General features: G+C 43.2%; 1 protein-coding gene across 7 annotated transcripts in view; it reads left to right on the plus strand.

Moving 5' to 3' along the window:
• LOC109886435 (adhesion G protein-coupled receptor L3) overlaps positions 1 to 16,671 on the plus strand; it is a gene marked incomplete at its 5' end in the record, with an annotated part of 27,609 nt that extends 10,938 nt beyond the window's left edge. The window contains 5 exon segments of one of the 7 annotated variants that reach the window (XM_031821478.1): positions 6,294 to 6,476; positions 7,383 to 7,476; positions 11,640 to 11,780; positions 13,281 to 13,298; positions 14,731 to 16,671. In XM_031821478.1, the coding sequence (XP_031677338.1) occupies positions 6,294 to 6,476; positions 7,383 to 7,476; positions 11,640 to 11,780; positions 13,281 to 13,298; positions 14,731 to 15,773 (1,479 nt within the window). 7 annotated transcript variants of the gene reach the window in all.
• Positions 16,672 to 17,747: the final 1,076 nt, after the last annotated feature.

A 17,747-nucleotide genomic window follows, 5' to 3' on the forward strand; every position in this document is an offset into this window, starting at 1 on the left:
TTAGATGGTTGATAGCTAGAGGAGGAAGAGTGGGATGGAGGACGGACCAGAGTGGGTTGGGGGGGGGGGGGGTTAGATGGTTGATAGCTAGAGGAGGAAGAGTGGGATGGAGGACGGACCAGAGTGGGTTGGGGGGGGGGGGGGGGTTAGATGGTTGATAGCTAGAGGAGTAAGAGTGGGATGGAGGACGGACCAGAGTGGGTTGGGGGGGGGTTAGATGGTTCTCAACACCTACATTAATATAAGCAGGCTAACACAGCAGAAATAGTAGAATGTGAAAGGCCTAAACACCTCCCACACGCTTCACTGTTGACAGAACACATGATGTGGGATGAATCAACCTGTTAATACTCTGTCTGGCTTTTCACCCACAGACACGCTATTGTTCTAGGTCCTCAGGGGGTCTGTGTGTGTGTGTGTGTGTGTGTGTGTGTGTGTGTGTGTGTGTGTGTGTGTGTGTGTGTGTGTGTGTGTGTGTGTGTTTTGTGTGCGTGTCTCAGTGTGTGCGCGTGTGTGTGTGCGTGTCTCAGTGTGTGTGTGTGTGTGTGTGTGTGTGTGTGTGTGTGTGTGTGTGTGTGTGTGTGTGTCTGTGTGTGTGTGTGTGTGTGTGTGTCGGGTCATGAGATCAGCTATCTAGGGGAAGACTCATACAATGTTGAGGTTTTCCTTGGCAAAGCCCTCTCAATCTCCCTAGAGACTCTGGGCAATGTTCTCACACACACACACACACACACACACACACACACACACACACACACAGCTGTGAAAACAGAGCATCTCCAGTCCAAGTCTTTAAAAATATATTCTTTATCTATCTACATTAGCTTGATTAGAATATACATCTAGACACATGTTAAATTACATTATAATTACATTATAATACTATATGGGTAACTCATCTAGACACATGTTAAATGACATTATAATTACATTATAATACTACATGGGTAACTCATCTAGACACATGTTAAATGACATTATAATTACATTATAATACTATATGGGTTACTCATCTAGACACATGTTAAATTACATTATAATTACATTATAATACTATATGGGTAACTCATCTAGACACATGTTAAATTACATTATAATACTATATGGGTAACTCATCTAGACACATGTTAAATTACATTATAATTACATTATAATACTATATGGGTAACGCATCTAGACACATGTTAAATGACATTATAATTACATTATAATACTATATGGGTAACTCATCTAGACACATGTTAAATTACATTATAATGACATTATAATACTATATGGGTAACTCATCTAGACACATGTTAAATGACATTATAATGACATTATAATACTATATGGGTAACTCATCTAGACACATGTTAAATGACATTATAATGACATTATAATACTATATGGGTAACTCATCTAGACACATGTTAAATGACATTATAATTACATTATAATACTATATGGGTAACTCATCTAGACACATGTTAAATGACATTATAATTACATTATAATACTATATGGGTAACTCATCTAGACACATGTTAAATGACATTATAATGACATTATAATACTGTATGGGTAACTCATCTAGACACATGTTAAATTACATTATAATGACATTATAATACTATATGGGTAACTCATCTAGACACATGTTAAATTACATTATAATGACATTATAATACTATATGGGTAACTCATCTAGACACATGTTAAATGACATTATAATGACATTATAATACTGTATGGGTAACTCATCTAGACACATGTTAAATTACATTATAATTACATTATAATACTATATGGGTAACTCATCTAGACACATGTTAAATGACATTATAATGACATTATAATACTATATGGGTAACTCATCTAGACACATGTTAAATTACATTATAATGACATTATAATACTGTATGGGTAACTCATCTAGACACATGTTAAATTACATTATAATGACATTATAATACTATATGGGTAACTCATCTAGACACATGTTAAATGACATTATAATGACATTATAATACTATATGGGTAACTCATCTAGACACATGTTAAATGACATTATAATGACATTATAATACTATATGGGTAACTCATCTAGACACATGTTAAATGACATTATAATGACATTATAATACTATATGGGTAACTCATCTAGACACATGTTAAATGACATTATAATGACATTATAATACTATATGGGTAACTCATCTAGACACATGTTAAATTACATTATAATGACATTATAATACTGTATGGGTAACTCATCTAGACACATGTTAAATTACATTATAATGACATTATAATACTATATGGGTAACTCATCTAGACACATGTTAAATGACATTATAATGACATTATAATACTATATGGGTAACTCATCTAGACACATGTTAAATGACATTATAATGACATTATAATACTATATGGGTAACTCATCTAGACACATGTTAAATGACATTATAATGACATTATAATACTATATGGGTAACTCATCTAGACACATGTTAAATGACATTATAATGACATTATAATACTATATGGGTAACTCATCTAGACACATGTTAAATGACATTATAATGACATTATAATACTATATGGGTAACTCATCTAGACACATGTTAAATGACATTATAATGACATTATAATACTATATGGGTAACTCATCTAGACACATGTTAAATGACATTATAATGACATTATAATACTATATGGGTAACTCATCTAGACACATGTTAAATGACATTATAATGACATTATAATACTGTATGGGTAACTCATCTAGACACATGTTAAATGACATTATAATGACATTATAATACTATATGGGTAACTCATCTAGACACATGTTAAATTACATTATAATGACATTATAATACTATATGGGTAACTCATCTAGACACATGTTAAATGACATTATAATGACATTATAATACTATATGGGTAACTCATCTAGACACATGTTAAATTACATTATAATGACATTATAATACTGTATGGGTAACTCATCTAGACACATGTTAAATTACAATATAATGACATTATAATACTGTATGGGTAACTCATCTAGACACATGTTAAATTACATTATAATTACATTATAATACTATATGGGTTACTCATCTAGATACATGTTAAATTACATTATAATACTATATTGGTTACACCTGTATGCTTCCTAACACACCTGTTTCCTTCCTAACACACCTGTATCCTTCCTAACACACCTGTATCCTTCCTAACATACCTGTATCCTTCCTAACATACTTGTATCCTTCCTAACATACTTGTATACTTCCTAACACACCTGTATCCTTCCTAACAGACCTGTTTCCTTCCATAACACACCTGTTTCCTTCCTAACACACCTGTATCCTTCCTAACACACCTGTTTCCTTCCTAACATACTTGCATCCTTCCTAACATACTTGTATCCTTCCTAACATACTTGTATCCTTCCTAACACACCTGTTTCCTTCCATAACACACCTGTTTCCTTCCTAACATACTTGTATCCTTCCTAACACACCTGTATCCTTCCTAACACACCTGTATCCTTCCTAACACACCTGTTTCCTTCCTAACATACTTGTATCCTTCCTAACATACGTGTATCCTTCCTAACATACTTGTATCCTTCCTAACACACCTGTATCCTTCCTAACACACCTGTATCCTTCCTGACATACTTGTATCCTTCCTAACATACTTGTATCCTTCCTAACATACCTGTATCCTTCCTAACTCACCTGTATCCTTCCTAACATACCTGTACCCTTCCTAACACACCTGTTTCCCTCCATAACACACCTGTATCTTTCCTAACACACCTGTGACCTTCCATAACACACCTGTATCCTTCCTAACATACCTGTACCCTTCCTAACACACCTGTTTCCCTCCATAACACACTTGTATCCTTCCATAACACACCTGTTTCCTTCCTAACACACCTGTACCCTTCCTAACACACCTGTTTCCCTCCATAACACACCTGTTTCCTTCCATAACACACCTGTTTCCTTCCTAACACACCTGTATCCTTCCTAACACACCTGTATCCTTCCTAACACACCTGTATCCTTCCTGACATACTTGTATCCTTCCTAACATACTTGTATCCTTCCTAACATACCTGTATCCTTCCTAACTCACCTGTATCCTTCCATAACACACCTGTATCCTTCCTAACACACCTGTTTCCCTCCATAACACACCTGTATCTTTCCTAACACACCTGTGACCTTCCATAACACACCTGTATCCTTCCTAACACACCTGTATCCTTCCATAACACACCTCTATCCTTCCATAACACACCTGTATCCTTCCTAACACACCTGTATCGTTCCATAACACACCTGTATCCTTCCTAACACACCTGTATCCTTCCATAACACACCTGTATCCTTCCTAACACACCTGTATCGTTCCATAACACACCTGTATCCTTCCATAACACAGCTGTATCCTTCCTAACATCTGTATCCTTTCTAACACACCTGTATCCTTCGTAACACACCTGTTTCCCTCCATAACACACCTGTATCCTTCCTAACACACCTGTATCCTTCCTAACACACCTGTATCCTTCCTGACATACTTGTATCCTTCCTAACATACTTGTATCCTTCCTAACATACCTGTTTCCCTCCATAACACACCTGTATCCTTCCATAACACACCTGTATCCTTCCTAACACACCTGTATCGTTCCATAACACACCTGTATCCTTCCTAACATACTTGTATCCTTCCTAACATACCTGTATCCTTCCATAACACACCTGTATCCTTCCATAACACACCTGTTCCCTTCCATAACACACCTGTATCCTTCCATAACACACCTGTTCCCTTCCATAACACACCTGTATCCTTCCATAACACACCTGTATCCTTCCATAACACACCTGTTCCCTTCCATAACACAGCTGTATCCTTCCTAACACCTGTATCCTTCCATAACACACCTGTTCCCTTCCATAACACACCTGTATCCTTCCATAACACACCTGTATCCTTCCATAACACACCTGTTCCCTTCCATAACACAGCTGTATCCTTCCTAACACCTGTATCCTTCCTAACTCACCTGTATCCTTCCATAACACACCTGTATCCTTCCTAACACACCTGTTTCCCTCCATAACACACCTGTATCTTTCCTAACACACCTGTGACCTTCCATAACACACCTGTATCCTTCCTAACACACCTGTATCCTTCCATAACACACCTCTATCCTTCCATAACACACCTGTATCCTTCCTAACACACCTGTATCGTTCCATAACACACCTGTATCCTTCCTAACACACCTGTATCCTTCCATAACACACCTGTATCCTTCCTAACACACCTGTATCGTTCCATAACACACCTGTATCCTTCCATAACACAGCTGTATCCTTCCTAACATCTGTATCCTTTCTAACACACCTGTATCCTTCGTAACACACCTGTTTCCCTCCATAACACACCTGTATCCTTCCTAACACACCTGTATCCTTCCTAACACACCTGTATCCTTCCTGACATACTTGTATCCTTCCTAACATACTTGTATCCTTCCTAACATACCTGTTTCCCTCCATAACACACCTGTATCCTTCCATAACACACCTGTATCCTTCCTAACACACCTGTATCGTTCCATAACACACCTGTATCCTTCCTAACATACTTGTATCCTTCCTAACATACCTGTATCCTTCCATAACACACCTGTATCCTTCCATAACACACCTGTTCCCTTCCATAACACACCTGTATCCTTCCATAACACACCTGTTCCCTTCCATAACACACCTGTATCCTTCCATAACACACCTGTATCCTTCCATAACACACCTGTTCCCTTCCATAACACAGCTGTATCCTTCCTAACACCTGTATCCTTCCATAACACACCTGTTCCCTTCCATAACACACCTGTATCCTTCCATAACACACCTGTATCCTTCCATAACACACCTGTTCCCTTCCATAACACAGCTGTATCCTTCCTAACACCTGTATCCTTCCTAACACACCTGTATCCTTCCATAACACACCTGTATCCTTCCTAACACACCTGTATCCTTCCATAACACACCTGTATCCTTCCTAACATACCTGTATCCTTCCTAACATACTTGTATCCTTCCTAACATACCTGTATCCTTCCTAACACACCTGTATCCTTCCTAACATACATGTATCCTTCCTAACATACTTGTATCCTTCCTAACACACCTGTATCCTTCCTAACACACCTGTTTCCCTCCATAACACAGCTGTGTGTCCTTGTCTTCCCTCTCCAGGTGCGTAAGGAGTATGGGAAGTGTTTGCGTTCCCATTGCTGTAGTGGTAAGAGTGTAGAGACCTCCATCTCGTCCTCTGGAAAGAACCACACCACGTCTCGAACCCCAGGACGATACTCCACGGGGTCGCAGGTCATCTTGCCTGCCTGTACACCTGGACGCTACTCCACAGAAGACTCCCAGGTGAGACCAGGTCCAGCACACCTGTTGGACTAACCTACAGTACAATCCGATTCAGCTTTAACTCTGACTTCTGATTCTAGAAGTCTTGGAAAGTTATCTTGGAAAGTCACCTTTTATCCCTATCTCTCTCTCTCTACCTCCCCTTCCTTCCTTCTCTCTCTCCCTCTTCTCTTCTCCCACTTCCTTCTCTCCCTCCCTCTCCTCTCCTTCTCTCCTTCCCTTCATCCCCTTCCTTCTCTACCTCCCCTTCCTTCTCTCCCTCCCTCTCCTCTCCTTCTCTCCTTCCCTTCATCCCCCTTCCTTCTCTCCCTCCCCTTCCTTCTCTCCCTCCCTCTCCTCTCCTTCTCTCCTTCCCTTCATCCCCCTTCCTTCTCTACCTCCCCTTCCTTCTCTCCCTCTCCTCTCCTTCTCTCCTTCCCTTCATCCCCCCTTCCTTCTCTCCCTCCCCTTCCTTCTCTCCCTCCCTCTCCTCTCCTTCTCTCCTTCCCTTCATCCCCCTTCCTTCTCTCCCTCCCTCTCCTCTCCTCCCCTCTTCCCTCCCTCCCCCTTCCTTCTCTACCTCCCCTTCCTTCTCTCCCTCCCTCTCCTCTCCTTCTCTCCTTCCTTTCATCTCCCTTCCTTCTATCCCTCCCTCTCCTCTCCTCCCCTCTTCCCTCCCTCCCCCCTTCCTTCTCTCCCTCCCTCTCCTCTCCTCCCCTCTTCCTTCTCTCCCTCCCTCTCCTTTCCTCCCCTCTTCCCTCTCTCCCTCTTCCTTCTCTCCCTCCCTCTCCTTTCCTCCCCTCTTCCCTCTCTCCCTCTTCCATCTCTCCCTCCCTCTCCTCCCCTCTTCCCTCCCTCCCCCTTCCTTCTCTCCTTCCCTCTCCTCCCTCCTTCTCACCCTCCCTCCCCCATTCATCCCTCCATCAGAGTCGTATCAGGAGGATGTGGAACGATACAGTGAGGAAACAGGAGTCATCCTTTATGACAGGAGACATCAACAGCTCAGCCACACTCAACAGAGGTAACCAAGGATACTACTACCTATTCAGTGTAACAAAAATACTGTTATTTATAATGCGCTGACAGAGTACAGAGAAGTTTATATAAGTTCCTCCTAATGCTACGTTAGCCCACTGCTGATGTCACTTCCTCTATGAAGGACAGAAGAGAGGAAGTCTTTGGCATGGCCCACTACACTAAGACTGGCCCACTACACTAAGACTTGCCCACTACACTAAGACTGGCCCACTACACTAAGACTGGCCCAGTACACTAAGAATGGCCCACTACACTAAGACTGGCCCACTACACTAAGACTGGCCCAGTACACTAAGAATGGCCCACTACACAAAGACTGGCCCACTACACTAAGAATGGCCCACTACACTAAGACTGGCCCACTACACTAAGACTGGCCCACTACACTAAGACTGGCCCACTACACTAAGACTGGCCCACTACACTAAGACTGGCCCACTACACTAAGACTGGCCCTCTACACTAAGACTGGCCCAGTACACTAAGAATGGCCCACTACACTAAGACTGGCCCACTACACTAAGACTGGCCCACTACACTAAGAATGGCCCACTACACTAAGACTGGCCCTCGACACTAAGACTGGCCCAGTACACTAAGACTGGCCCACTACACTAAGAATGGCCCACTACACTAAGACTGGCCCACTACACTAAGATTGGCCCTCTACACTAAGACTGGCCCAGTACACTAAGACTGGCCCACTACACTAAGAATGTCAGTCTGACCAGTCTGACCAGTCTAACCAGTCTAACCTGTCTAACCAGTCTGACTAGTCTAACCAGTCTGACCAGTCTGACCTGTCTGACCAGTCTGACTAGTCTAACCAGTCTGACCTGTCTAACCAGTCTGACCAGTCTGACCAGTCTGACTAGTCTGACCAGTCTGACCAGTCTAACCTATCTAACCAGTCTGACCAGTCTGACCAGTCTAACCAGTCTGACCAGTCCCGACCAGTCTGACCAGTCCGACCAGTCTTACCTCTCCAACCAGTCTGACCAGTCTAACCAGTCTGACCAGTCTAATCAGTCTGACCAGTCTGACCTCTCCAACCAGTCTGACCAGTCTGACCAGTCTAACCAGTCTGACCAGTCTGACCAGTCCGACCGGTCTGACCAGTCCGACCAGTCCGACCAGTCTGACCTCTCCAACCAGTCTGACCACTCTGACCAGTCTAACCAGTCTGACCAGTGTGTCCAGTCTAACCAGTCTAACCAGTCTGACCAGTCTGACCTCTCCAACCAGTCTGACCAGCCTGACCAGTCTGACCAGTCTGACCTCTCCAACCAGTCTAACCAGTCTGACCAGTCTGACCAGTCTGACCTCTCCAACCAGTCTAACCAGTCTAACCAGTCTGACCAGTCTGACCAGTCTAACCAGTCTGACCAGTGTGTCCAGTCTAACCAGTCTAACCATTCTGACGAGTCTGACCTCTCCAACCAGTCTGACCAGCCTGACCAGTCTGACCTCTCCAACCAGTCTGACCAGCCTGACCAGTCTGACCTCTCCAACCAGTCTGACCAGTCTGACCTCTCCAACCAGTCTAACCAGTCTAACCAGTCTGACCAGTCTGACCAGTCTAACCAGTCCAACCAGTCTGACCAGTCTGACCAGTCTGACCAGTCTAACCAGTCTGACCAGTCTGACCAGTCTAACCAGTCTGACCAGTCTAACCAGTCTAACCATTCTGACCAGTCTGACCTCTCCAACCAGTCTGACCAGCCTGACCAGTCTGACCAGTCTGACCTCTCCAACCAGTCTGACCAGCCTGACCAGTCTGACCTCTCCAACCAGTCTGACCAGTCTGACCTCTCCAACCAGTCTAACCAGTCCTAACCAGTCTGACCAGTCTGACCAGTCTAACCAGTCTAACCAGTCTGACCAGTCTGACCAGTCTAACCAGTCTGACCAGTCTAACCAGTCTAACCAGTCTGACCAGTCTAACCAGTCTAACCAGTCTAACCAGTCTGACCAGTCTGACCAGTCTAACCAGTCTAACCAGTCTGACCAGTCTGACCAGTCTAACCAGTCTGACCAGTCTGACCAGGTCTGACCAGTCTGACCAGTCTGACCAGTCTAACCAGTCTGACCAGTCTGACCTCTCCAACCAGTCTAACCAGTCTGACCAGTCTGACCAGTCTAACCAGTCTAACCAGTCTGACCAGTCTGACCAGTCTGACCAGTCTAACCAGTCTGACCAGTCTAACCAGTCTGACCAGTCTGACCAGTCTAACCAGTCTAACCAGTCTGACCAGTCTGACCAGTCTAACCAGTCTGACCAGTCTAACCAGTCTAACCAGTCTAACCAGTCTGACCAGTCTGACCAGTGGTCTTTCTATATTTGTTTTGTATCTATATCTGTGTTTTTACATGTACATTGATTGATTGATTGATTGATTGATTGATTGATTGATTGATATATCTTTAAGCTACAACAAAATATAAATAACATACATTTTTCCAAAAGAATCCAATCGGTTACGGCTTCAAACATTGGGATATTTCAATGGTTCTAGCCCTGTCATTATGAATGCAGGATATTGGGATATTTCAATGGTTCTAGCCCTGACAGTCATTATGAATGCAGGATATTGGGATATTTCCTAACCCTGGCTGGGTTCAGTCATTATGAATGCAGGATATTGGGATATTTCCTAACCCTGGCTGGGATTCAGTCATTATGAATGCAGGATATTGGGATATTTCCTAACCCTGGCTGGGATTCAGTCATTATGAATGCAGGATATTGGGATATTTCCTAACCCTGGCTGGGGTTCAGTCATTATGAATGCAGGATATTGGGATATTTTCCTAACCCTGGCTGGGTTCAGTCATTATGAACGCAGGATATTGGGATATTTCCTAACCCTGGCTGGGTTCAGTCATTATGAACGCAGGATATTGGGATATTTCCTAACCCTGGCTGGGATTCAGTCATTATGAATGCAGGATATTGGGATATTTCCTAACCTGGCTGGGATTCAGTCATTATGAATGCAGGATATTGGGATATTTCCTAACCCTGGCTGGGATTCAGTCATTATGAATGCAGGATATTGGGATATTTCCTAACCCTGGCTGGGTTCAGTCATTATGAATGCAGGATATTGGGATATTTCCTAACCCTGGCTGGGATTCAGTCATTATGAATGCAGGATATTGGGATATTTCCTAACCCTGGCTGGGATTCAGTCATTATGAATGCAGGATATTGGATATTTCCTAACCCTGGCTGGGATTCAGTCATTATGAATGCAGGATATTGGGATATTTCCTAACCCTGGCTGGGTTCAGTCATTATGAATGCAGGATATTGGGATATTTCTATTTAGGTGAAATAAAATAAAATAAAATAAAATGTAATAGTTTATGACAATACCTAGGATGTAACTTGGAGAAGGTCACAGGACTGAACATGAACAAATGCAACGACCATGTCTCTGACTAACACATACAGTCATGGGTGGTAACTCTACAATTCACTAGAGAAAGGCTGCAGGAATGACTGGCAAGCTTATGTCTGGGGTTTTCACTTCAACTGTGTTTGCCTGATTGATTTACATGTCTTCTCTCTCTCTTCCTTTCATGCTCTCTCTCACACCCACTCTATCACTACACTCCTCTCTTTCTCTCTCTGTCTCTGTCTCTCTGTCTCTCTCTTTCTCTGTCTCTCTCTCTCTCTCTGTTTCTCTCTGTCCCTCTCTCTGTCTCTCTCTTTCTCTCTCTCTCTCTGTCTCTCTCTCTCGGTCTCTCTCTTCTCTCTCTCTCTCTGTCTCTCTCTGTCTCTCTGTCTCTCTGTCTCTCTCTCTCTCTCTCTCTCTCTCTCTCTCTCTGTCTCTCTCTGTCTGTCTCTCTCTCTCTCTGTCTCTCTCTCTCTGTCTCTCTCTGTCTCTCTCTGTCTCTCTCTGTTCTCTCTCACTCTCTCTGTCTCTGTCTCTCTTCTCTGCGCTCTCTCTCTGTCTCTCTCTCTCTCTCTGTCTCTCCTGTCTCTCTCTCTCTCTGTCTCTCTCTCTCTCTCTGTCTCTCTCTGTCTCTCTCTGTCTCTCTCTGTCTCTCTCACTCTCTCTGTCTCTGTCTCTCTCTCTGTCGCTCTCTCTCTGTCTCTGTCTCTCTCTCTGTCTCTGTCTCTCTCTCTGCCTCCACTAGGAGCGATGGCTAATCATCTGTTAACTAATACTCTCCTTCATCCCCATGGTTCTAACCATCCTTATAACTCTCTGCTGGGGGACACCAACCACCAAGCAGTCTGTAACAACCCCAACGTGGCTGGCATGTACAACACACAAGGTGTGACACACACACATTCCTATGTATGACCTATGATCCCTTATTTCCCACTTCATTTTAGTTATCCTCCAAGTTCATTTTGAAATTATTGTTCTTTTTGTGAAGAAGTTTGATCACTTTTGACTTCCTGCATTTTATTGTTTTGAGTTATTGCTCCACTGGATTTGCAAAGGATCACATTCTTCTTGACCCTTGACCCCTGGACTGTGCAAATGCATTTCACTTTTCACATTTAAAAAATATATATATATAATTGATTTTGATGGGTCCTTGATTCTAAAAAATGGCCGCCACTGTTCATGATTCTGTCTGCATGCCTGTGAAAATGACTCCCAGATGAGACCAACCAATCATGTTGCGAGACATCACCGTAGCGTCCCATTGGTCAGGTCTCAAAACACATACGTTTTAACTTATGTAATTTAGTTCACCTTGTAGATTTATGACCTAAACGTGTAAGTTATCAGTCTCAGATTCAACATAAACACTAACGAATCATCTGGGATCTATGAGTGCTTGTGCTGTTTGGTGGGATTCTCTGTCTGTTTTATGAGCTATGAATGCTTTATGAATGCTCTATGAATGCTCTCTGAGTGCTCTATGAATGCTCTATGAATGCTCTATGAATGCTCTATGAATGCTCTATGAATGCTCTCTGAGTGCTCTATGAATGCTCTCTGAGTGCTCTATGAATGCTCTTTATGAATGCTCTATGAATGCTCTCTGAGTGCTCTATGAATGCTCTTTATGAATGCTCTATGAATGCTCTCTGAGTGCTCTCTGAGTGCTCTATGCATGCTCTTTATGAATGCTCTATGAATGCTCTCTGAGTGCTCTATGAATGCTCTATGAATGCTCTCTGAGTGCTCTCTGAGTGCTCTATGCATGCTCTTTATGAATGCTCTATGAATGCTCTCTGAGTGCTCTATGAATGCTCTTTATGAATGCTCTATGAATGCTCTCTGAGTGCTCTCTGAGTGCTCTATGCATGCTCTTTATGAATGCTCTATGAATGCTCTCTGAGTGCTCTATGAATGCTCTATGGATGCTTTAATGAATGCTCTATGGATGCTCGATGAATGCTCTATGGATGCTTTATGAATGCTCTATGGATGCTCTATGAATGCTCTACGAATGCTTTGTGTGTTTTGTGTTGTTGTGTTATGCTTTTCATCTGGTAAAGGTTTTTTGCGCTTGCTGTATTGCCTCATCTGTTTTCAGTGTTTTCCGTGGGTTCTGTTCATTTGTGTTGTTAGTATGTGGCATCGTTGTACTGTGGGAGAAGTTGGATTGATCCTGAAGACAGACAATGTGAACCGTTCAGTTTGTAACCAAACACAGTAGACTGGGTGCTGAAGACGAGGCCTACTACTAAACACGATTACCATTCCTTGTGTGTTTACTCCTTTTCTCCATACACACTGTTTTTGTATCTATCTGTGTCTGTCTTTACTCACTGTTTTGTGTTTCTCTCTGTTTCTCTCTCACGCTGTCCCATAGCCCCCTACAGAGACACAAGTAATCACCTTTACTAACCAAACATCTGATATCAACCTACCACTATGGATGTCAAATACACTAACAAATACCTAGCTATTTACTACACCGAACAATATTTACTACACCGAACAATATTTACTACACCGAACAATATTTACTACACCAAACAATATTTACCACACCGAAGAATATTTACTACACCGAACAATATTTACTACACCGAACAATATTTACTACACCGAACAATATTTACTACACCGAACAATATTTACCACACCGAACAATATTTATTACACATAACAATATTTACCACACCGAACAATATTTACTACACCGAACAATATTTACTACACCGAACAATATTTACTACACCGAACAATATTTACCACACCGAACAATATTTATTACACATAACAATATTACCACACCGAACAATATTTACTACAACCGAACAATATTTACTACACCGAACAATATTTACACACGAACAATATTTACTACACCGAACAATATTTACTACACCGAACAATATTTACTACACCGAACAATATTTACTACACCGAACAATATTTACCACACCGAACAATATTTACTACACCAAACAATATTTACTACACCGAACAATATTTACTACACCGAACAATATTTACTACACCGAACAATATTTACTACACCGAACAATATTTACTACACCGAACAATATTTACCCCACCGAACAATATTTACTACACCGAACAATATTTACTACACCGAACAATATTTACTACACCGAACAATATTTACTACACCGGACAATATTTACTACACCGAACAATATTTACTACACCGAACAATATTTACCACACCGAACAATATTTACCACACCGAACCATATTTACTACACCGAACAATATTTTACTACACCGAACAATATTTCCTAACACCGAACAATATTTCCTACACCGGACAATATTTACTACACGAACAATGTTTACTACACCGAACAATATTTACTACACCGAACAATATTTACTAGACCGAACATATTTACTACACCGAACAGTATTTACCACACCGAACAATATTTACTACACCGAACAATATTTACTACACCGAACAATATTTACTACACCGAACAATATTTACTACACCGGACAATATTTACTACACCGAACAATATTTACCACACCGAACAATATTTACTACACCGAACAATATTTACTACACCGAACAATATTTACTACACCGAACAATATTTACTACACCGAACAATATTTACTACACCGAACAATATTTACCACACCGAACAATATTTACTACACCGAACAATATTTACCACACCGAACAATATTTACTACACCGAACAATATTTACTACACCGAACAATATTTACTACACCGAACAATTTAAACTATTTAGCGTTTTATTACTTAGCTTTGTTTCTTTTAATAATTGTGTTTGTTTCCCACAGAGGGAATCCTAAACAACGCGCGAGACACCGGCGTCATGGATACGCTCCCTCTCAACGGTAACCACGGCAACAACTACAGCGCGGCGAGCGGCGACTACCTCAGCGACAGCGTCCAGATTCTGGAACGAGGCGGCGTCGGCGGTTACAGTACCTACGGCAACCACAAGGAGACGACGACGACGTTAGAAAAGCAGATCCTTAAAGAGTTAACGTCCAACTACGCCCCTTCTTACTTGAACAACCACCAACGCTCGGCGACCACCGAACGCAACCACAACCTGATGAATAAGATGGTCAACATCGGCAATGGCACCGGCAACGCGGGCGGCCTGGTCGGTAACGGCAGTAACGGAATCGGAATTGGTGGCGTAGTCGGCGGCGGGAGTAACCGTGACTACGACTTGAGTAACGACGGCGTCGACGTTAGTCACATGGTGCTGGATAACCCCAATGCTGCTTTCCCATTGGATGAGAATTTGGGATTGGAGATTATAAGGGAGGAGTCGAACGCCCCCCTCCTCCCGCCCCGCCCTCTGCCTCCCCCGGACAGCCTCCCCCACGCTCACCCTCCTCCTCCGCCCCCCCATAACTTCTCCCGCCCCCGTCGCATCCCCCAGCAGGAGACCAGCGACAGCTTCTTCCCCCTCCTGACCAACGAGCAGACGGACGAGACGCCGCAGTCGCCCAATCACAGAAACTCTCTATACACCTCCATGCCTGTGTTAACGGATTTACCGGACGGCAACGGTAGTCAGGGGCAGATGAACGGGTTAGCGGACGGCGAGATGGACGACAGCGGGGAGATTCAGGCCGGTACCAGCAGCGCCGGGAGCGGACCGGGGCCGGAGGCGGATGATGTTTACTATAAGAGCATGCCAAACCTGGGGTCCAGGAACCACCTCCACCAGCTCCACCATTACTACCAGATGGGGCGGGGGGGCAGCGACGGCTACATGGTACCTGTCAACAAGGAGGATTCTGATTCGTCGCCCGAGGAGCCCCTGACCCCCGTTGACCCCTCCCAACTGGTCACGAGCCTATAGACCAATGAGAAGACTCTAAACCCCTTATTTTCCGGGTCCCACCTTCTTTTTAGTCCCGCCTCCCAGAATAGTTATACGTTGATGATTGATTGACAGTTGGCGCTGACCAATGAAGGCCTGGTTGAACGCACTCGCTTCCTGATTCTTTCCTGTGCTTAGTGACAATAGGGATGATACTGAGCTATCATTGGCCGGAAGGGAGATGAGAGAGGGATTCGATTGGATAGAGATGGATTGTAATTTAAACCAGAACGAACTAAACTGGGTGGCTCGAAACCGAGGAGGTTTTTTTTGTGTGAATATTCTTCAGGAATGGAAATATGAAGTAGTTCCTGAAGGAGGGGAGGATCTGTCAGGCCACCTGTCTTGATAGACGTTCCCTGGGTCGTAGCCCAGACACATCCTACCATGGACCTGTAGCAGATCCTAACTGAGTCTTTTTTTCACTGTCAAAACCCATCAGACTGCTCTTCCAAGCCCTGGACACTGGTCGAAAGTATCTAGCCAATCGCCAGGCTTCTCCTTGTTCTTCTACTACCCGACCTGCCAATAGAGTAGAGTATGTATGATAAAAAAGCCCCGCCCCCTCACGTAACTATTTTATTAAGACGACATGTTGTTGTAAACACTGTAACCATGGCTACAGATGACAGGGTAGTTCGAGGAGCTCCTATGTGTTTTTACAACCGTCTCTTCCGCCTGTCTGATGAACTGAACTGAACCGGAGGGTGGAAAGTTACATTCATCCTGTTCCTGCAAGGTCTACGAGACTCAACTGAACTTTACTGTTCGATGTTGCAGAGGTTCCCTAAGTATGAACTAGACAAAGATGAAGGATTAGAAATGGACTGAAACAGATGCAAACAGCATTCTCCCCTCCAGGGTGGGGGGGGGGGGATACAAACAGATGCATTCTCCCCTCCAGGGGGGGGACGGGGGGGGGGGGGGGGGGGATGTTTATATTTCTGTATGTTTTTTTAGATGTTCTTCTGTAACCATGGCTACAGATGACAGGGTAGTTAAGATGATTTCTATGTGTTTGTACAGAATATAGAATAGTGTTGCGTCAGGACTGCCTGGGATACACCTCTCGGTGTTTCTGCTTTTCGTTTTGTACCTTTGGGACTGTAGTGGTGAAGAACGTGTCGTTTCCGTCCGGCTGTACGATGTAACTCCTGTTCAGCCAATCACATCACTTTACAGGAACAACCTTCGTTCTCACTGCTTCTTCTTGACATGACATACATATGGAAAATCACTACGGATTGATACATACACACACACACACACACACACGCACACGCACGCACGCACGCACGCACACACACACACACACACACACACACACACACACACACTTCATCCTCGGTCGTTTTCTATCTCAAAACATCTCCATCACTTCTATTTTGAGAAATCAATCGTATCTATATATATATTTTTTATCACTGTGTAGATTTGCGAACCATCGGGGGGGAGGGGGGGGGGGGTGGATAAAGTGATATATGGCAATGTCGTGTGGTTACTATGGAAACCAGAGATTCTGTATAGATGGAACACCCCCCCCCCACACACACACACACACACACACATACACACACACACACTCTCTCCATAGCTCCTGTTGACGCAAACCAAACAACACAGAGGAAGCCTGTATATTGAGTTGAAACGTAATGGGGGAAGTTCACCCTCAGATAGCGTGGGATTGGGGGTGGGTTGAACTTTTGACATGAAAACATCTGAGAAAACATCTGATTTTTAGGTTGGCTTTTTTTAGGTTGAGCCGTCTCTCGTCAAAAGGGAAAATGCCACTATTCCTATATAAGGTGGGTCCCTGTCTGTGAGAGGACATGATTCTATAGTGGAGATGAAACTACACTGTCCCCAATGTGGAGACCAACAAAAAAATGTTTAACTTATTTAAAGAGGCGAGCTTTCTGAAGTGTAGCTTAAACATGTATATCCCACGGACTG

This window comes from Oncorhynchus kisutch, unplaced genomic scaffold (genome assembly GCF_002021735.2).
Source record: "Oncorhynchus kisutch isolate 150728-3 unplaced genomic scaffold, Okis_V2 scaffold3979, whole genome shotgun sequence".
Taxonomy (NCBI): Eukaryota; Metazoa; Chordata; class Actinopteri; order Salmoniformes; family Salmonidae; genus Oncorhynchus; species Oncorhynchus kisutch.